General features: G+C 33.5%; 2 protein-coding genes across 5 annotated transcripts; both read left to right on the forward strand.

Annotated features, from left to right (window-relative positions):
- The first annotated feature begins 1,263 nt into the window (after positions 1–1,263).
- Positions 1,264–7,584, forward strand: LOC120087538 (G-type lectin S-receptor-like serine/threonine-protein kinase At5g24080). Of its 4 annotated transcripts, XM_039046219.1 has the most exons (6): positions 1,264–1,602; positions 3,136–4,369; positions 4,526–4,562; positions 5,269–5,449; positions 5,937–6,390; positions 7,075–7,584. In XM_039046219.1, the coding sequence occupies exons 1-6, from the start codon at positions 1,340–1,342 to the stop codon at positions 7,414–7,416; spliced, it is 2,511 nt and encodes an 836-aa protein (XP_038902147.1). In that variant the 5' UTR covers positions 1,264–1,339; the 3' UTR covers positions 7,417–7,584. The 4 variants fall into 4 exon arrangements, with proteins under 4 accessions (XP_038902147.1, XP_038900644.1, XP_038901380.1 ...); XM_039044716.1 differs by having other exon boundaries at positions 1,265–1,602; positions 3,136–4,562; XM_039045452.1 differs by having other exon boundaries at positions 1,265–1,602; positions 3,196–4,562; positions 7,075–7,416.
- A 4,498-nt stretch (positions 7,585–12,082) lies between these two features.
- LOC120087923 (WD repeat-containing protein 91 homolog) lies at positions 12,083–19,829 on the forward strand. Its single transcript, XM_039044939.1, has 16 exons — positions 12,083–12,236; positions 12,767–13,239; positions 13,320–13,442; positions 14,074–14,215; positions 14,325–14,569; positions 15,421–15,479; positions 15,644–15,738; positions 16,294–16,396; positions 16,516–16,610; positions 16,683–16,745; positions 17,097–17,172; positions 17,261–17,369; positions 17,930–18,042; positions 18,160–18,218; positions 19,019–19,127; positions 19,419–19,829. The coding sequence occupies exons 2-16, from the start codon at positions 12,849–12,851 to the stop codon at positions 19,551–19,553; spliced, it is 1,917 nt and encodes a 638-aa protein (XP_038900867.1). The 5' UTR covers positions 12,083–12,236; positions 12,767–12,848; the 3' UTR covers positions 19,554–19,829.
- The last annotated feature ends 995 nt before the right edge of the window (positions 19,830–20,824 follow it).

Genomic DNA, 20,824 nt, shown 5'->3' on the forward strand with positions numbered 1-20,824 from the left:
AAAAAAATTTAAAACACTTTCGAAAGGTTGAGACGAAACTTTTAAAGTTTATGAGTCTCTTTTGAATGAATTTCAAAGTCTAAGGATATTATCTACAATTTAACCAAATGGATAAATGAGTGGTTTTTAAATTCTCTCTCTCTGAGATGAGATGTCTATTTTAACAGCAGAAAAATCAAATAAATGATTGCAAAGATATATATATATATATAAATAAAAGTAAGCATGTTTTAGTTCATAATACATATCCAAGTCAAAATGAGTTTAGCTCAATGTTAATTGACATAATCTTCTTCCTTAAAAGTGGAAAGGTTGATACTCAATCCTACAATTGTTGTATTAAAACAAATACATACTAAAAAAAAAAAACCAATCACTACTACTACTATAATTATTCTTAGTAACAATACAATTCATATCAATTAATTTTTATACAACTTTCGCTATTGAAATGGTTGGACGTGTACATTTCTTCTATTACAAAGTGTCCAACAACCATATAGACACGTAACCGTTGTGATCTGAATTTAAAGTCAACCCTAGCAACTAGTTCATATCATCACAATAATTAATAGCAATCGCTCTTAGGAAAGAATTAAAATCAATGGATAATACATGTAGTCATATTAATACGAAAAATACTTGAGTACGTCCTAAATAGTATTTGTTTTTATGTAGTCTATCTAAATCTTCAATCATAAATTACCACATAACAATTTTTTTTTCTTAAAAATTAAATATATGTTTTTAACATGTTTTTCCAATATAAGAAAAGAGATTGTACGGACATAGGTACTTCGACTACATTCGAACATTATTCTATTAAAGTAGTGTATCCGTCTTGAATTGTCCAAAGTTTTATTATGTCAACGACAACATGAAGCCGCCCTCCCAATAGTTTAGTACGATAGAGCCCATCGGTTGACTTTCACAAACCCTATATTTCAATCATATTTAATTTCCCAAACGTTAAAAATTTGAAAAATCCCAGGTGCCCAAATATTTCTCCTAATTCAATCTACATAAGGTGTGAAAATGTGAATTAAAAAGTAATCAATAATTGAAACAAACGTGTCAAATAGCCACTGTGAGCAGGTGAAATCTCCACCCTTCAAACCTCACAGCTTCCAACACGTGTCGTTTTCTCACAGCCGTCCATTTTTTGTGGGAAGCTTTTTCAAAGTGTAGTTCACCAACTTCTCTGCACTTAATTACACACCCATTATCATTATCCTATTTTCTATGGGAGAGACGTGTCTTTTTGAAGTAGTTTAAAGCCCATTAATAGCTGAAGAATTATGCCCAATTGTTGATCTTCGTTTATTTTTTTGGCCTTCTAATGGCTGTAGGCCGTGCCAATTCTTTGTTTTTGGCTTTCGCTTTTGCATGGCTCATTAGGGCTTGCATGGCCGGTCAAATTGGTTTTAGATCGAGGTTGCTAGCTAGTGATCGAAATCAAGTGTGGTTTTCTGATAATGGCACATTTGCATTTGGATTTAGTCCGGTGAGTAGTAGCGGTGGCAACGTCGGTGACCGATTTCTACTTGCCATTTGGTTTGCGGAGCTTCCGGGGGATCGAACTGTAATTTGGTCGGCTAATAGGTTGGTCATTATTGAAATAGTTGTAGCATGTTTATTCAAGCTTTGAGTGTTGTTGTTTTCTTTGTTAACCTTTTTATGTTGTTATACATTAAATTTTGTATGGTGAAGTTTCATGGAAAAAGTAAAGTTTGTTCATTTTTAGCTTAGTTTGCAACACAAACACTCGTTCATTCCAAAAAATAGGCTTAGTTTCTAGAGGAAATTAAAAATTAGATTAGTATCATAAGCTAGAGTTCTGACTTTTTTCCTTCTTATTTTTTCTTTTTATTACAATAAAATAAAACATATGACCAAGAGAGACGTTTATTGCTGATATCGTTGATATTTCGACGATAGGGAGAAAAAGACTTTTTCTACCTATATCTTTGTTAGAATCATCCAAATTCATCATCGATAATATTGAACAATATTTCAATCCCTAGTTATAGATTAATATACTCGTTAACATGAATATAACTTAACTAATTTATGCATGCATTATAATTTTTACAATGAAGTTGGAGTTTCATATCCCTACTTAGTATTCCCACATATATCGTTGTGCTAACAATAATACACATCATGAATTTGCAAACCTATAAATAGTAATTTAATTATTTCACAATTTTAACACAAAATTATATACATTTTCAGTAAACTAAATTAAATTTTCAGTAATCTATTTGAATCTTTTTTAATGACGAAGATTTTGATAAGATTTTCAGTAAACTAAATTAAATATTCAAATTTTTATTTCATCAACCATTTGAATGTAACTCAACTAGTTAAGATAAGAGTATTAATTAGGAAGTTAAATATCTATCCTTTCGAATGTGATTAAACTTTATATATATATATATATATCACTTTTATTCAATGAAAAGAAAAATTACAATTATTTTTTAAAAAAAAAAAAAAAAAAGGGAAAAAACACACAAGTTACCGAACCTATACTCAATGAAATATCCTTTTCAAGATTTATTGAAAAATATTCACTGTTTGTTAGAACTTTGGACTCAACTGATATATTACTTTTTTTCAAAAAAGAAAAAGAAACACAAGTTCAATTATTATTAACTTTTTCTTTTTTTGACGGAAAAGAAAGTCCAAATGGTTTCCAGAAATAGGAGTTTTCTTTTTGTTAGTAACAAACTACAAAGGGAAGAAAATAACTTTTTTTTTTTTAATAATAATAAATGTGAATAAATTTGAACTTAATTATTGTAGAATATAATTTTGAGAAGAGTATACGACAAAAAGTCCAGAGTCCACATTCTCCCAACTACCTGCTTGCTAAGATTGTTGATTTTGTTACTTGAAATTCATGCGAATAACATAATTTGATCCAAAATTTTGAGCGATGGTTTTAAAAAAAGTGTTTTTCTAATGCCAAAATCTTAAAAAATAATAATAAAAAGATGAAATAAAATAAAAAGATGAAAAATAACCATAAAGAGATGAGTTCTGATGTTTGAACTTCATCAATGGAAGAACACAGTCGTTCCATTCATCTTTGAAGAACAAAAGCTTATTAAAATCTGCCTTTTTTTCCAGTTCCTCTGCTCTTCGTTTAAGCGACCATGTTTCATTTCTTTCTCAATCATTTACTTATAGAAACTCTCCAGTCTCCAAGAATGCGATTGTGGAACTCGACGGCACCGGGAACCTCGTCCTCACCAACGACGGCAGCGCCGCCGTCTGGTCCTCCAACACCTCTGGAGATGGAGCAGAGTTTGCTGTCATGTCGGAATCCGGAAATTTCATTCTCTTCAACGCTGAACGAAGCCCTGTTTGGCAGAGCTTTTCACACCCTTCTGATACCCTTCTCCCAAATCAACCTCTATCAGTCTCTTTAGAGCTCACAACATCCAAATCCCCTTCCCATGGCGGATATTATACCCTAAAAATGCTCCAACAACGCACCACTCTCAAACTCGCCTTGACATTCAATTTGCCTGAAAGTTACGAGGGTTTGCCTGAATCTTACGCAAATTACTCATACTGGTCGGCCCCTGAAATTTCCAATGTAACGGGGGAAGTCATCGCTGTTTTAGACGAAGGTGGAAGCTTCGGTGTTGTGTATGGGGACTCCTCTAATGGTGCGGTTTATGTTTACAAAAACGATAACGATAATGGCGGATTATCGGCATCGACAAATCAGTCTATTCGTAATGTACGGACACAAGTTGTTCGACGATTGACCTTAGAGAGTAATGGGAACTTGCGTTTGTATCGATGGGATGATGATGTTAATGGGTCTCGTCAATGGGTGCCGGAATGGGCGGCGGTTTCAAATCCTTGTGATATTGCTGGAATTTGTGGAAATGGGATTTGCTATTTGGATAAAAGCAAGACGAATGCGTCTTGTTCTTGCTTGCCGGGGACTTTCAAGGACAACGGCGGCAGCCAATGCTTTGAAAATTCATCGTCGGTTGGGAAATGCGGTGGCCAAAATCATCAATCTCCCTCGACTCAGTACAGGATTTCTCCTGTTCAGCAAACAAATTACTATTATTCTGAGTTCTCTGTAATTGCAAATTACAGCGATATCAACACAGTATCGAAATGTGGTGATGCTTGCTTAACTGATTGTGAGTGTGTTGCTTCTGTTTATGGGCTTGACGATGAGAAGCCTTACTGTTGGGTGTTGAGAAGCTTAGATTTCGGTGGATTTGAGGATGCTGGTTCGACTCTCTTTGTGAAGGTCAAGTCTAATGGCTCAATACCAGAAGCCAACGGGCCAGGAGCTGAAGGAGATTCTTCAGGAAGTGCTAAAGAAAAGGCTACGGTAATTCCTATTGTTCTGAGTATGGCTTTTCTGATTGGGCTGCTGTGTCTGTTGTTATATTATAATGTTCATAGAAGAAGAGCTATGAAGAGAGCCATGGAGAACTCTCTCATCTTGTCTGGTGCTCCCATGAGTTTTACCCACCGTGATTTGCAGGTCCGGACGAACAATTTCTCCGAGGTTCTTGGAACAGGTAACCCATTTGCAGTGTTTTTAAGGCCTGGTTCAGTATTTTCTCGATGATTTTGATTGAAAGGTACTTTTGGTTTTGGCTATGGAAAAGTCTTTTTTGCATCATCCAAATATAGTGCATGGCTGGAAGTGATTTTCAAATTTTTAAGATCACTTTTGTCAAGTTTAAAATCACTTCGAAACACATCCTTAATCATTCCAAATCAATTAAATGTTTAATTATTCCATGAAAATTTCACTAAAAGGCTATTATGTATTTTTTTTAAAAAAAAATAAATAAATGATAAGGCACTCAAATTTAATTTATATTAATTCTTACATTTTAAAGAAGTATTACATATTAACGACATTTCTTTCTTTCTTTTTTTTTAAACCTCCAATATTTAGCATATAAATGGATATTTTATCTCAAATAAAAACGATACCACTTTTTTTTTAGAGTTCAATTTGGACCTTAGAGGAATAAGCTATGATGAGTAAAGAAATATACTTTAAAATGTATTTTTCGTACTATTAAAATTGATTTTGAATAGTTAAAAACACTTTTCGAGTGATTTTGAAAATGACAAAGATGATTTTAATCATTTTTGAATACTCTCAAACATGACATTCTCTAGGAAGAAGAGCAAATCTGAAGTGCTAGATGCATGCTTTAGGTCCTTGTTCAGTGTTTTCATGGGAAGTTTTGATGTTTTGTTTATTTTTAGGGGGATTTGGTAGTGTATATAAAGGAAGCCTTGGAGATGGGACTCTGGTAGCTGTGAAGAAACTTGACAGAGTTTTCCCTCATGGAGAGAAGGAGTTTATAACCGAAGTTAACACAATTGGATCTATGCATCACATGAACTTGGTTCGGCTCTGCGGATACTGCTCAGAAGGATCGCATAGGTGAATTTTCCTACCCCATAGCCCATAATTCATAAAAAAAACTTGTTTCAACTTTCAATGATTGTTGTTTAGAAGCTGTTTTCTCTTGTATTCAGCAAGTTCATTTTCACTGCTGACATGTCTTTTTAAAACGATTTAAGCCCTTGTTTTCAATGATCTCACTCTTTACTACTACCCAAAAGCTTGTTTTAATATAAGTTTCAAAAACAGATGCACAAGAAGTTAGTTTTGATGGCTGTTGTTAATAAGTTGAGTTGCTTTCTCTTGTTTTCTTTAAGTTTGTTTTCATGGATTATTGAAGTAGTTCATACTTTCAAGGATCATGTTCTTTATAAGTTATCTGGAAGTTGAGTTTGCAAAGAGTGTCAAAGACATGCAAAAGTTCTTTTTATCAAAACAATGTCCAAATAGGCTCAAGCGTTTCATATCAAATTCTGGATTGCATGTAGAATTTGAACTGTATCTAAGTACTCATTACATTTTTCAGGCTTTTAGTTTATGAGTTTATGAAAAATGGGTCATTGGACAAGTGGATATTTCCAACGCATCATAATCAAGACAGAATTTTAGATTGGTCGACTCGGTTTCACGTAGCTGTTGGCACAGCACAAGGGATTGCTTATTTCCATGAGCAATGCAGGAATAGGATCATACACTGTGATATCAAGCCAGAAAACATTCTATTGGATGAAAACTTTTGTCCCAAAGTTTCAGACTTTGGTCTGGCTAAGCTGATGGGAAGAGAGCACTCACATGTTGTAACAATGGTGAGAGGGACAAGAGGATATTTGGCTCCAGAGTGGGTTAGTAATCGCCCAATCACTGTTAAAGCCGATGTTTATAGCTATGGAATGCTTCTCTTGGAGATTGTTGGTGGCAGGAGAAACCTTGATATGTCTTTTGATGCTGAAGACTTCTTCTATCCTGGTTGGGCTTACAAGGTTAGCTTCTAAATCTTGCTATCACTTCAAACCATATAGTTTAAGTTGTTTTCACCTCGATCACTCTATATTGTTTCAAAAGTTCCATTATAGTTTGTTATCAAATCAACAATGAAAGGTAGATAGAAATTGTAAACAGTACAAGAAATAAAGATTTACGTGGTTGACTAACAGTGTATTAGTTATGTGTAGATGGAGGGAAGGAACTGCTTTATTATTAAAGAGAAACTATCAAATTTTAGATTAAAGAGGGGCCTTAAGGTTAAAGAGTTTATATTAGATAATAGATTCAAGACATTTTAACATAGTTACTAGATTAAAATTTTCAAACATTCTTGCTGCTGCCAAATGTTAATAGTTTTCTTACTTGCCACATTTTGAGGGGAAAAAAGTGGATTTTGCGAATAGGATTTCGTGCAAGACTCAAATTCTTATAGAGTTGGGCAATTTAACTTTCACATGGAATGGTTACAAACTATTACCATGTGGTAATAATTGATAACTAAACGGAGAACAACTAATACTACTATGGTATTTTAAGCAAGATGTGGCATTTGAAGTTGTCGAAATGTCATCAAGCGATTCCTTGGTGTAAGGTTATGATACTAGAGAGATTTGCTGTCCGGATAGAACAACCGATGGTTTCACAAACTTATATCACATGGGGATTTTTTTTCTGAACAGGAGATGAGGAATGGGACGCATTTCAAAGTTGCAGACAGGCGACTAGAGGGTGCAGTGGAGGAAGAAGAGCTTATGAGAGCATTGAAAGTTGCATTTTGGTGCATTCAAGATGAAGTTGTCACAAGACCGACGATGGGCGACATCGTGAGGATGTTGGAAGGATCGATGGAAGTTGACATGCCGCCAATGCCACAGACAGTGGTGGAGCTGGTTGAGGAAGGATTGGATCAAGTCTATAGAGCCATGAAAAGAGACATCAACCAGTCAAGTTCCTTCACCATTAATAGCCATCCTTCATCTTCTTTGGCTACCTGCAGTCATTCCACAATCTCTCCAAGATAGTTAAAATGTAACACACAACAAAGTTTTGTTTAGAACATCAGAAGTAGGATCCTGCAGTCATTCCACAATCTCTCCAAGATAGTTAAAATGTAACACACAACAAAGTTTTGTTTAGAACATCAGAAGTAGGATTCTGCTCTGTATCTATAGCCAATATATATTTTTTTTTAAAAAAAAAAAAAAAAAAAGAAAACTATGCGTAGATGTCTATTTGGAATGACTTTATGAGTACTTAAAACTTATTTTAAGATTTATAAAGTCATTTCAATCAGATCATTGGTCATCATCTTTGACCCATTTGTAATGTAAAAAGTTGATTGCATTATGCTCTTACACCCAAAGATAATACAGTTTTGGATGTTTCTATTATATTCGGCCTAACCATTTTATTATTTTACTTATGTAAAATTAGATTGATAATTGAGCTAATGAGATTAAAAAATGACGTTCAACCTGCTATTTTGTTGATATCATATGATTACTTTACGATGAAAATTACATAAATATAAGTACATAAAGAATAAACCAATAAGGAAGCAACTAAATTAGCCAAGATTTTGCTAATGTACAATTTAAATAATAGACATACGGTTGCATCCACCATAAAATTCAAGGTAGTAAAGTTGAAACCAACGTAGAAACAATAACCCTATCTACGATGATATTGTTTGACATATATCTATCATTTTGATTTTCTATAAAGAACTTTGGACTATTAGATTCGTTTTGGATAAAATTTTCATAAATCTTTAAAGAGATTTGTCTTCCTCCAAATAAAGACTTCATATACTTCATTTTGATCATTTTTTTAAGGACAAATTATTAAGTGTTTGTTTAGAATTGTTAGTAACTCAAAATTGTAAATTAGTTTTGAATTGGTCTAGTCAATTTCTAGTTTTTAGGAAAAATAGTTAGAGGTTATTTTTAGTTGTAATCAAGTCTTCTTATCTTGATAGAGTCTGGGATTAGTTGCTAACATTGTGGAATCTATTTTTAGATTTAAAATTGTATTTATATGGAACATTTTAGAATGAAATGAACATATTTCCCAGTTTCTCATTTCTCTCTCAATAGTTAGAACTATAGTGGTATCAAAGTTGAATTCTTACGGGACTTATGAGTAAGAGTGAGATATCTCTAAGAGAAACTGAGTGATACACTTGTGAGGATTGAGTGAGATGGAGTCAGGACTGAGCAATCTTTCTTCATTAACCCCACTTGTGTTTGATAGTGAGAATTACCAAGCATGGGCTATCAAAATACAAGCCTACATAGAGGATTGTGATTATTACGAAGCAATTGAGCAAGACTATGAGATTGCTCCACTTCCTGATAACCCAATAATACATCAGATCAAGACTCACAAGAAGAGGGTCACCAGGAAGGCAAAGGCTCGAGCTTGCCTATATGCAGTTGTGTCTCCCACCATATTCAATAAAATTATGGCCTTGAAGTCGACAAAGGAGATCTGGGAGTTCCTCAGAAGTGGGTATGAAGGTGATGAGAGGATTAAAGGCATGAAGGTGTTGAAGTTGGTGAAAGAATTTGAAAGAATGCAAATGAAGGATTGCTAACAAGGCAAGAGCATTAGGATCGATTTATCTAACAATAGATTGGCTCAGAAGTAGTCAATGCTTTGCAAGCACAAGAGTAGAGAAGATTGATGAGGCAAGAAGGAAGTATTGAGGGGGCACTAAAAGCTAGAGTGCAGCAGAGAGAAGAAGTGGAAAGAGAAGAAAGGAAGTGGCAATAGTAGCTCAGAGTCTACTGCAAAAGATGTTGGTGGGGAAGTAGAATCATCCACATTTCAGGTGCTGGAGAAGGCCAGATGTGAAGTGTATGCACATTGAACGATTCTGTAAGGAAGCAATGACTCAACAGCAAGGAGAAGCACATACCATAGTACAACAAGAAAAAGATCAACTCTTTGTGGCACTTGTTTCTCATCAGTTACTCAATGTGATGGTTGGCTGGTTGATAGTGGGTGTACCAATCATATAATAAGTGACAGCATTGTTCAAGGACCTTGATAATGAAGGGATAAAAGCCCTAATACAGCAAAAATCACATAACCAAACTCGTTATTGATTTAGGATTTTTGAAATATCCACACACTAGGAAATTCAGAAAAAAATACAGATACCAAATTACAGCCTACTGCAAAATTTTCCTAGCTTAAGCGTGCAATTAACTTTTCTATAAAAAAGGGATAGAAACCTTACCTTTATAGAACCAAATGAAAATCCAATTCTCCAATGGGATTTCATGAACACCACCAAGAGAGTGCACTCTATTCTTTGAAAATTCTTAAGATAGAATTGGTTTGTGGGAACCAATTCTAATTGGGATTGGATAAGGAGAATTCGAGAGGGAAAAGATTTACAGAACTGTTCTATATATTGTGTTACCTATGATAAAAAGCACAGTGCCTTTTGATTAAAAGAGAGAGGAATGTGAAAGAACCCAGATTCATATAACTTCCTATGTGAGAGTTATCTAATTTTATTAATTAATTAAATCTAATTTAATTAATAATTTCATTTAAATCGTATTTAGATGAAATATCTTTCACATAACCTATAGTTTTAATTCAGTTAATTTAATTAGATCAAACTAAATTAAATAAGTATTTAATTCTTCAATTAAATAATTACCAAATTAAATATCAAATATTCAATTTAACTTTCAAATGAATCATAATCAGTTGTATTTCTCTCATAACCTATAGTTTTAATACGCATCAAATACACGTTAATTTTAATCTATTGTTTTAATATGAATCTAATTCATATTATATTAATATTTGAACTCCTTCAAATATTTAATTCTCCTATAAATTAATTTTGAATCATATCTATAATTAAATTTATATTATAAAGTTTAATTAATTAAAAAATAAACTTTATATTATAATGTATCATTATACGTTATATTATTTCCCTAAGTGAACTTGAAAATTTCAAACTCTATTCAAGGCATAGTTACCTCAATTCCAGCTAGGAAGGAAGGGACCTCATGAACCTACAGATCAAAAGTTTCAACGATGTGAGATATTGACTAAACTCATTAATCAAATTAATCAATATTCGTTAACTATGGGTACACTCCACTAAAAACTGTGCACTCTTCTCACTGCAAATATAATTTTGTGTCAATATAGACCAATAATAGTAAGTTAGTCCTTCACGAGTGTTTGTAACACCAGTTGGGTCAAATTACCATTTTACCCTTGGGTTACCTCTATATCCTTAAGTACCAGTGATCTTTAATGAACAACCTGTTTATGATTCAACCATTAAATAGAAACCCTCTTGAGCCAGTGAGAGAGTAGGGCTCTTTGTTCAAGTTCTAGAGACACCACTTAAAGGAACACTCATCTATTTACCCTAAAGTCGGGAATGAGTGAAATTCATCTTGTATTATTATGTTCCCAGCTCCCCACTCGGTTTTGTCTCCAAAATGGTAGGCTTATTAAGTCAGTGAACTGGCCACTCTCACCCATACAAATCAAAGAACAATCCCTCATTAACAGGAATTCATAGTATACTCAGGATTAAGACTAAGTTACCTATGTCATCCTATTGAAATAGAAATATAACTAGTCAATAGTGTTACATCTAGTGATTACTATTGCATGGTCCGGTCTTATGCAAACTCATTATATAGGATACCCCACGCATGTCACCTACAGGAACGTATTGGATCATTGCATTTGTATCAAATACAAAGTGGATCGCATTCATATTGTTACCAGGATAAGATACCTAGTCTTATCCCTATACTATAAACCCTTTAGGTTATATCTTGAAAGTTGATCCCTGTATGTCGCCACATATAGTTATAATATGTAAAATAAAAACTAACATGTTAGTCATATCAAGTTACATATAAACTATATATCGTCAACGTTCAATACACAAGATATATATTAGGTATATTATACATATACGCCCGTATACATGAAACTTATAGAAGACGATTGTCACGAATAATAAGTAGAAAACAATCCCTACCTTTAACTCAACAAGAAAAGGGTAATGTTTCGTACTAATAACGTATTATGAAACTAGAATATCATAAAAACAACAAAAACAAAAACAACACAAAAAAATGGAGAGTAAAGGAGAGAGCTCTTTTATTTTCAAAATGTGAGAGGTGTGTTTCTAAAGGTTTGCACACCTTTTATTTATAGTATCTACAATGGAGTAGGCACCAAGTAAAGAGTGTTGAAAGATGAAGAGTCTAATGACTAATTAAGAGGAAGAACAAGTTAGTGGCAAGATTAAGTAATTAAATGAAAAATTTAATAAAAGTCATAATATTTACAACAAAAAAAATGTGATCTCAAACAATAAGGGAAGATTTTGTCGACTATAATATAGGAATGCCAAAATATAATTACGGTTTAATAAAGAAATCGGTGAAGGTATTTTAGGATTAACCAAAAAACTGTCTCACTTGCAAGGAAGACATTTTGCTATAATTCAAAATAGTACCACGTTTTGCTATTTTTTTCCAAATGCGAGAGTATAATGAGTGGTATAGGTCTGAATTTCCGCCTTACCCATTGTTGGGTTAGGCCCATTTCTAAAGTAGAAGCTTAGTGGGTTACGCTTCAAGGCCCAAGATGATAAAGCCCAGTTACTAGTCTAGTTTCACATTTCTAATAAAAGAAAAAAAAAAAAAAAAATTCATCGTCTGATTCCGCTGCCTTTCCCAGCTCTCTCGTTCTCGTTCGTCCTGCGTATGAACATCTCAAATCTAAGGCATTCTGATTCGTTTGGGTTCGACTATGTTCAATTCTTCAGCAATATATGGAGGTAGGGTTGCTAAACGTGATTTTCTAGTACATTATTATTTCCATTTATATGTCTATTTGTTCTTGAATTTTATCATGTCATGAAGTTGAAACGTTTTGCTAATCTTGCCTTCATTGGTACTTTGGCATCAGTTGATTTGATCATGTTAATTTCCTAGAACTAGAAAGTGTTTCTTACAGCTGGTTGTCAAGATAATTAATGAAGTTTGACTTTGTTTAGTTCTGTCTTGCTTAATCATTTCTAGCTCATTCCTTTTTCTAGCAAGTAACCGTCAGTGTCTTGATCAGTCTTTGTGGAGTTGATTAATTTTAGGGGACAACTGAAATATTCTACAACATATGTTGTTGAAAAATTAGTTGAATATGCAATGTCATTAACTGCATGATTGAACCGATGACTGGGAAAATATGTGCTTACAGGTTGCTTCTTGATCAGTAGGCCAATCTTGATTTCTAGCTGAACTTATTTTATTTGCCATGCTGCCGATTTTCTTCAATTAACTTATACATGGTTTAACTATCTATGTGCAGTAGTATTTGAGTGGAAATCAGGCTCAAGTGTATTATTGACTAGTGTAGCCTAAAGGTCCTGTATTTTGAATTGTGGACCGTAATGGAGAATATGCAGTATGCTGAGGAGCTCGTGAGGGAGTTCCTTGTCTTCAGGGGGTTTACAAGTTCTCTACAATCTTATGAGAGTGAGCTGAACACAGATATTGGAAAAGGGTTCCAAGTGGACAGGATTTTAGATTTAATCTTCTCAATTTATATACCCAAATTTGAGGCAGAAAAGTTGGTGGGGCTACTAGGTTTTTTCAAGCAGTGCCTTGCTTCATCATCTGACAATACACTTCTATCAACTGTGTCAAAATTGGAGGTTTCCATCCTTCGTTATTATATGGTACATGCCATACAATCAGGAAGGACGGATAAAGTTCTGGAGTTTCTGAAAATAAATGGCAATGATCTACTGCAGAGGACTAAAGATTGGACTCCATGGTTTGGTGGGTAGAAAATTTCTATTAATCGAGCTTAAATAAACTAATTTTTTCTGTATTCATATGAGTGGGTGGACATTTTGCAGCCATGCCATACCTAAAGAATCCGAAGTTTGATCCCAATTTTCGAGTTTATTTTACAAAGGAGTGGTATGAAGCGCTGCATGTTTCTGTAAGGAATTTCTTCAGTGAAGTCTTCAATGGTACTCATATCCTGCATATAATTGTTGTAATGTTCGTAGTCTTCAATATCAAGAATTATGATTTTTATGTTTAAGCTCTCTTTACTGCTTGTTATATTTCTCTAGCAGTCAGATTTGATTTACTCTCATGAAACCTTGTCTTTTAGGGTGTTTGTATTGGTAATTCACTAATTTTTCCTTCTGTAGCTAAGATTAGGACTGTCGGAGCAGTCCTTGGCATTCAAAATTTAAATATGTTCTTTCAACTCTGTTTCTGCAGAATAGTTTTTTGTGGAGTAAATTTAGGTCGATACTATGGTTTATGGCTTTATGCAATGGAGACTGGAGAGTTCTTTCTGGCTTATGTTTACCACAGAAAATATGTATTTCATTCTAATGGAAAAATAAATAGAAAATCAAATAATAGGAGAGAGTAATTTAGGGAACTATTTCTCTCAAAATTTGTTTGTCCTTTCTTTTTTTTTTTTTTTGTATTTTTCTTTTTACTCATTCCCTCCTCCAAACATAGATCCTTCATGCAAAGCAACATATATTTGATAGTATGGGCATTAGGTTATTATTAGAGGACTCTTAAAATTGGTAAAATGAGGTTTATGATTTTACTGGAAGTCAGAAAAAATTTTCTTAACAAAACCACGCATTCCTGCCCTGCTAAAGCTCAGTTCAGAGAAGAATACAGTCAATCATCTGAAAAGAGATATAAAGCAGTTAAATCTTAAATTGGCACAACTTCAGGCTTTATTGGAGGAAAAGGAGGCTCATCTTTGCCACTTAAGAAGGTAAGTTTTTTTTTTTTTAATTTTTTAAGAGGATACAATAAGTTCAAAATCTGAAAGATAGAATTTTAACCCCTCGCTAGAACTAGTCTTAATATCTCATTGATGCCAGCCTGGTGAACGGTTCTTCTAGCATGATGAACGAAGAGAATGCTACTTCATCAAATGACGCTCAGGAGACTTGTCCCCCTCCAACTACACAAGTTGGGGAAACACAAGTGGCTCGAGATCGGGTTTTAGCTGGCTCTGACAAGTATACTGCTTCAAATGAAGATTCAAGTTCTTTGTTAACTATTTGCTCCGGAGACGGTGAAGTTGGTGACCCGAGTCATAGTTGTGAAGATGGTCGTCAAATGGGTCTGTAGCTCTACTTTAGAGTATTTTATTTCTTCTATTGACAAGGTTTTTTTTGACAATTTTATAAAGTATTAGAACAAAAAAATAAAGGTCGACTGCACATTATATTATGAAAAGAAAGGTTCAATTGATCTTGTTACAAAATATTTAAACTCCTAAATAATGAAAGTAATAATTTCTTTTGTCGACATATTCTCAATATTTGATTACATTGAATCATAAAATAGTTAAATATGATAATAAAAATGTGTTGATCGGTGATATCCTAACCCTGGAGCAACTTCCTGAAATTAGGGAAAGGGGCAGGATTTAAAATCCACAGGTGGTTAGGGATGGGGTGAATCCTTGACTCTAATGCTATAACATCGTGAAGCAATTAGTTTTTCATTTTAGTGCCAGTGAAATCTTACATTTATCAAAGAAGAAACCATGCATTTATGTATCAAATAGAAAAACAACCCAGTTTTGATCGATTCTACAATAATTTTATGCAATATTTTCCATCTTCATATTATTTTGATAGCCCCCTAGTGATTAAAGTATATTGTCGAAGAAGAATTGGGAGAAGAATATGTAAGTAGTATTTTTGTAACAGGTGAGTGGGACCCAGATTTATTTGATATGGATACAGTTGAGGGGAGGGGTTTATAGTGAGAGAGTGATTCTGTTGGAGATATTTGAGTCATTTTGTGGGTTGTTCTCCAAGTGAGACTTGGGAAAAGCAGTGAGCTCTCTAATCTTCTTTGGCTATTCTCTTGACACAAATAAAATGGGTTTCTATCAATCTTCAGCGACTTTTTGTTCTTTTCTTTTCATAAAGAGGTATCACATTTGTATGAATAATGTGCCAGTGAATAGCGGAGAAGTCCACGTACAAGAAGACTTTCCTGAAGTGAAAGTAGAATTTCAGGTAATACTACTACTAAAATTTCATATTGGCATTCAGATTCAGTTTAACCTATAACTTACACCTTTACAGTTCGGTAATTACATTTCTTGTGATTAGATATGTCCATATACTTCTCTATCTCTCCTTACAATGGAGTTTTTTACTCATATTACCGTGGTAAATAGGAGACATTTTTGGGCCACACAAGTCCAATCAGTCGTTGCCGTTTTTCTGCATCTGGAAACAATGTAGCAAGTGCTTCTTTGGATGGTACAGTCAGGTATAATACTCAAGGTATTTGAGGCGAAAAATTGAAGGGAGATACATTGAAAATGGGTTGATAATTAAGTAATCTTGTATCTCTCCTTCAACTGAGGGTGTCCCTTAATGGTTAAAATACCATTTTGGTCTTTGTATTTTGGATATAAATTTTAAATACTCAAATATAATTTAGCTTAAAGTTAGCCCTTTGAAGTTTATTTTTATTGAAATTGGTCAAATAATAAAATAATTTTCATATAAGACAAGACACTACATGAATATGTTTATAAAATTTATAGGGGGACGACTAAAAGAAACCAAATTGTTTTTGGAAAATCAACAATAAACTAACATGAAGAACTATTTTTAAGATTTATTAAAAGTAGACAAATAAATTTGGACATTGGAAAATATAGGGACTAAATTAAAACAAGTCTCAAAGGACAAGAACTGAAAGGGGATTTTAACCAAATTTAAATGAAGTCCAGATGGCTGTTTGTCGCTCCTTTCCCCCTCTCTTCTCTGCTGTTGGTTTTCTAATTCATTATCTTTTGATTCAATACGTGTAAAATAGGATATGGACATATGATTCATCCACTCCAGCATCTAGAAATGCAACAATTTACTGTGGGGCAGAGATTATGTCACTTGACTGGGAGTGTAAATCCGATCGCCTAGTAAGTTGATATGGAAGCTTGTGTTACATAGTGAATGCATATATTATTTCTGTATAAAAAAATTGCACTTATTTTCGTGAGTTTAACCAGAGGCTCTTGTATTTTGCTTTTGGCAAAAGCTTCTAATAGGCACTGCTGATGCGGGTGTTAAAGCATGGAATGTTGATGCAAAGAGAGTTGTGTGTGATCTCAACACAACTGATATGTTCCCTAGGTTCTTTCAGTTGATACTCTCTGTAATTTAATTCTTCCCTTTCCAAGTGTCTCATATATTATTATGTTGCAGCGTGTTGGATATCAAATGCAGTCCTGTTGAATCTATTTTCGTCTCTGCAGCAGCATCTAGAGGGTATTATCTTTTCTCATAATATCATAATCTTTCATGTGTTCTGTAAACTAAAATTGGTTTCAATTTTTTACATTGATTTTTTTTCCTTTTTTTAGTACAAACAATAGGGGTGGGAGATTCAAACTACAAAAGTCACTAAAACATATTATATGCCAATTGAACTATTGGCCGATTTTTGATATTGATGATTCTTTCGAATTGTATTTCTATGCAAGATTTTTTAGGGCATTGTTTCCCATCTTATACTTCATTATAAAATCATTCTTGCATTTCCTTTTGTTCCTTTTGTTCCTTTTCCCTTCCATGAGGAAAAAAGTGCAAGAGATTTTTAGGAATGTGTTGTCTTTGTAGGCATGGTTCACCTTATGTAGATAGTTTGGGGTTTGCTTCACTCACAGTTTGGAACATGAGAACTTGGAAGTCAATGGTATGGAAATGCTTTCTGTTGGAACTTAAGTTTGCTTTAGCTTCAATTTGCTATTTGGTGCCTTGACTATCTTTTGGTTTCTATGAAGACAGTCCTTCCTCTGGGTAAGGATCCACCTGCAATCACTTCAATGTGCTTCAATCATAACGGGAAGATTTTAGCAGCTGCTGCTACTGATGGAATGATTCACATGTTTGGTATCCTTCCAATACATTTTAAGTGCTAAGTTTTCTTGTAAGGCTATATCGGTATTCATTTTTTTAAATTGAATATTTTATTATTAGTGTCTTTCATTTTATTTTTATTTTTATTTTTATTTTTAATATTGATATTATTATTTTTACATTCTTAGTTAATTGGAACTAAAAAGTCAGGAATGATTTTTCTGTACGTTTTGAATGGATCTTGGAGTTTATATATGTGCTTTGATGGTTAGATGTAAGGTTGGACAATTGCCGGGTTAAAAGATGGGTTCCCCACTAGAAACCTAGAAATGGCAGAAGACTTCCACTCATTACATGCAGCTCTAGATCCGGGCTCGGACTAAATCACATGGAGAAGTGTGGAAATTTACTAGTATTTACTTCTTTTTTAGTGGATTATACAAGTAGGGAAGTCGTACAATCCTGGATCTGAACCATAAATGAGTGGATAAAACTAAGTGGTTTGTGGAACTTTGGTAGTCCCATTAGTGGTGAGCTGCATTAACTTTTTTGACTCATACGATTTCAAAATTCTAGACCTTAACTAGGTAAAGACATGTCTGCTTGTCTACAAATTACAGGGTGGCCGGCACATGATTCTGCCATTAACTCAATTCTTTTTGGGCCGGATGAAACTAGCATTTTTACCTTAGGGTCAGACGGGAAGGCAAGTAGTTTTATCTACTCATTGTTCTGGATTGAAGTTCTATTGATGCATTGATAATTTTATTTTGATCTTTTAACTCTTATTGGGTTGTAAGATGATATATATTTCTGTGGTCAGATATTTGAATGGAGCTTGCATAATCAAGGTCAAGTTCTGTGGTCAAGAAATAATAGCAGGTACTTTCATTGGTTAGAAATAAAATACCGTAGGGTATACAATTTTAACTCTTTATGAGGATTTTAGCAATAATAATAATTTATAATTAGCACTTCTTGTTGGTACTATTAAATTTTCTTTTAGATCATAGAAATCTTTTTATTGATGACAAAGACATACAAAGACAGAGGGGTGTAAAATCATCTCTCAAATGAAAGCCCTTGGACGTTGGAGTTACAGAAATGTATTTCAATTAACACTAAAGGGAAAAAAAGGAGTATTTTGAGAAATTGCTACTGTGGGAAAATCAAGTGGAAGTCACATGAAATGGAAAAATATGTTCTTTTTTCTACTTGCTATCTGTGGGTCAAATTTATAATTTTTGTTTGTTTTTGTTTTTAACTTTTTTTTTTTAATCCATCATAACGTTTCTGTTGATGGACGTTTTTGCAGTCCTGTTGCGTGCTCATGAATGTGAAGAAGGGAGAATTTCCTGATAGACGAATGAATCAATTTTGTGTTTGGCATGATAATGTTGAAGATAGCTAGTGAATGTCAATCTATGTTTGTACCATGTAATTTATTGCTAATCAATACCTTTTTATCTTCTTTAAACAAAATTTTTTCTGTGCATGTAAACATATCCTGAACTTCACAGAAAACTACACGTTTCAATCTTCTTTGACTACTGTCCACTTTGATGCTGTTTTCCTTGACAACATCATATACTAAACTATTCTTGAACTTGGCTTAGTAGTTATACTTTGTTCTGTACCTTGGCTCGGGGTACTTAATAATATGTTTGAGTCTCTTTTAACAGGTTTTGCGATTCGGAGAGCTCTCTATCTTTGAGACATGAAATGGCTTTGGATGCAAATGGGAAAAGACTCTTGGCTACATCAAATTCAGTGAGAGCTCCCATATACCAGGTTCATCATCTTCTCCATTCCTTTCATCTTGCATTCAGTAGCCCATAAAATTTTAATTTTGTTGGTACGGAAATCTTGTATATAAGTATAAATCAATTTTGAATTGTAAAGAGAAATTCGAAAGTGATCTTGAATATGACAAAAGTAATTTTAATCATTTTAAAATTGAGTTGTGAAAGGTAGCGACTCCAGCCAAAACTTGTTTAAGGACTATATCCTAGACCTATTTGTTCTTGAAATTGAATTCCTTCCATTCAATATAATGTTTGTTCTTGAAATTGAATTCCTTAGGTGGGTGGTCGTGTGGGCGGATTGAAAACTCTTCCACACACGGCAGCGATAACGACGGTTGATTGGCACCCAACTTTACCCGTGTTCTTGACTGGATCTGCGGACCACTCAGTTCGAGTTACGTCTATTTCTTGAAGGCCTTTCGTTTTGCTTTTGTTTTTGTGATCAGTGCTTTGATCGATTAGTTTGTGAGTGATTCTCGTGTTATTCTGCGTATGATTCGATCTTAAACCTTAATGCTGTCTCCTTGTATTTATTTTCATTAGTTCATTTTTCAGAGAGAAGTTCGCAGTGATGTATTATTTTTGGTTAATAGTGGGGGATTTGAATTGTATCATGTGATAATTTCTCACAAGAAACATTATAGAGCAAATAATATAGTGTTCTCGATTGGTGCTTTCATTTATTTAATATAATAATTGCAAAGATGAATGATCAAATTTCTGACTTAGAGGTTGATAGTAACAATGTTTTTGCCAATTAAGTTGAGCTCATTTTGGTGTTTGCTCTTACCGGCGCTGAGGTTGATTGTGTATAATCTTGTTTGGCTTTGTTAATTGGTTTAGGTTGGTCTTAATTTTTAAACTGAAATTTTATGACTCGTTCTTGCTCTTAACGTTTTGAAAGATGAGAAAAATGATAAATAATTTCGTAAATTTCAAGTGCAGATCCCTTGTTTAGCTCATAACTGCTAAGCAACATTCGATAAATTTCATTACTCTTACCCCCCAAAAAAAAGACATTTGCTTTCAATATTAAACCACCCTGTGGCGAGACTAAATACATCCAGAATATTCATCTTTTTAAATTTATCTATCAAAACAAACCTAATTTACTGGATTCTCTCGATTAAGGTGAAGGTTTAAATTTACATCATCTACATTGTAATGAATAAAAAAAATTAAATTTTCTGAGGTTGGTAGATTGGTAGGAGTTTGGTAGACTTTTGACAAAAAAGAAGTCACGTGGGTTGTTTATAACATTTGTTTTTTAGATAAATAACAGTTTTGGTATTAACTATATGTTTAATAGCCAAATAAAAACAACAATCAATAGTGGCAAATCCTAAATAAATAAATATATATAGACACATATACATTTGTTAGCGGAAATGATATATCTAAATTAAGTTTAATTATTACATTGGCAAAACATTCTAAGTCACACGTTAAAAACTCAATTAAAAAGTGTTGAGTAATGAAAATTTATTGTCATTCTCCTTTCTACCTTAATAATCAATTCAGGTTACTTTTCAAATGATAATCATGGAGTGGGGGTTAAAAATATGTTATTCACAAAAAAAAAAGAAAAAAAAAAGAAAAAAAGAAAAAAAACATTTTAGAAATTAAATTTAATGCAAAATTTCGTTATATATTGGGCCTTGAAAAAAGGGGAAAAGGGTCGTG

The sequence above is a fragment of the Benincasa hispida genome, chromosome 1, assembly GCF_009727055.1.
Source record: "Benincasa hispida cultivar B227 chromosome 1, ASM972705v1, whole genome shotgun sequence".
NCBI classification, from domain to species: Eukaryota; Viridiplantae; Streptophyta; class Magnoliopsida; order Cucurbitales; family Cucurbitaceae; genus Benincasa; species Benincasa hispida.

What these genes read in the sequence shown, in the direction of transcription:
- LOC120087538 (XM_039044716.1), top strand. Translation starts at nt 1,340, where the DNA reads ATGGCTGTAGGCCGTGCCAATTCTTTGTTTTTGGCTTTCGCTTTTGCA. An exon ending in GTAATTTGGTCGGCTAATAG is followed by an intron (nt 1,603 to 3,135) that starts GTTGGTCATTAT and finishes CTTTTTTTCCAG; the next exon opens with TTCCTCTGCTCTTCGTTTAA. An exon ending in CTCCGAGGTTCTTGGAACAG is followed by an intron (nt 4,563 to 5,268) that starts GTAACCCATTTG and finishes GTTTATTTTTAG; the next exon opens with GGGGATTTGGTAGTGTATAT.
- LOC120087923 (XM_039044939.1), top strand. Translation starts at nt 12,849, where the DNA reads ATGGAGAATATGCAGTATGCTGAGGAGCTCGTGAGGGAGTTCCTTGTC. An exon ending in AGATTGGACTCCATGGTTTG is followed by an intron (nt 13,240 to 13,319) that starts GTGGGTAGAAAA and finishes GACATTTTGCAG; the next exon opens with CCATGCCATACCTAAAGAAT. An exon ending in AAGTGAAAGTAGAATTTCAG is followed by an intron (nt 15,480 to 15,643) that starts GTAATACTACTA and finishes CGTGGTAAATAG; the next exon opens with GAGACATTTTTGGGCCACAC.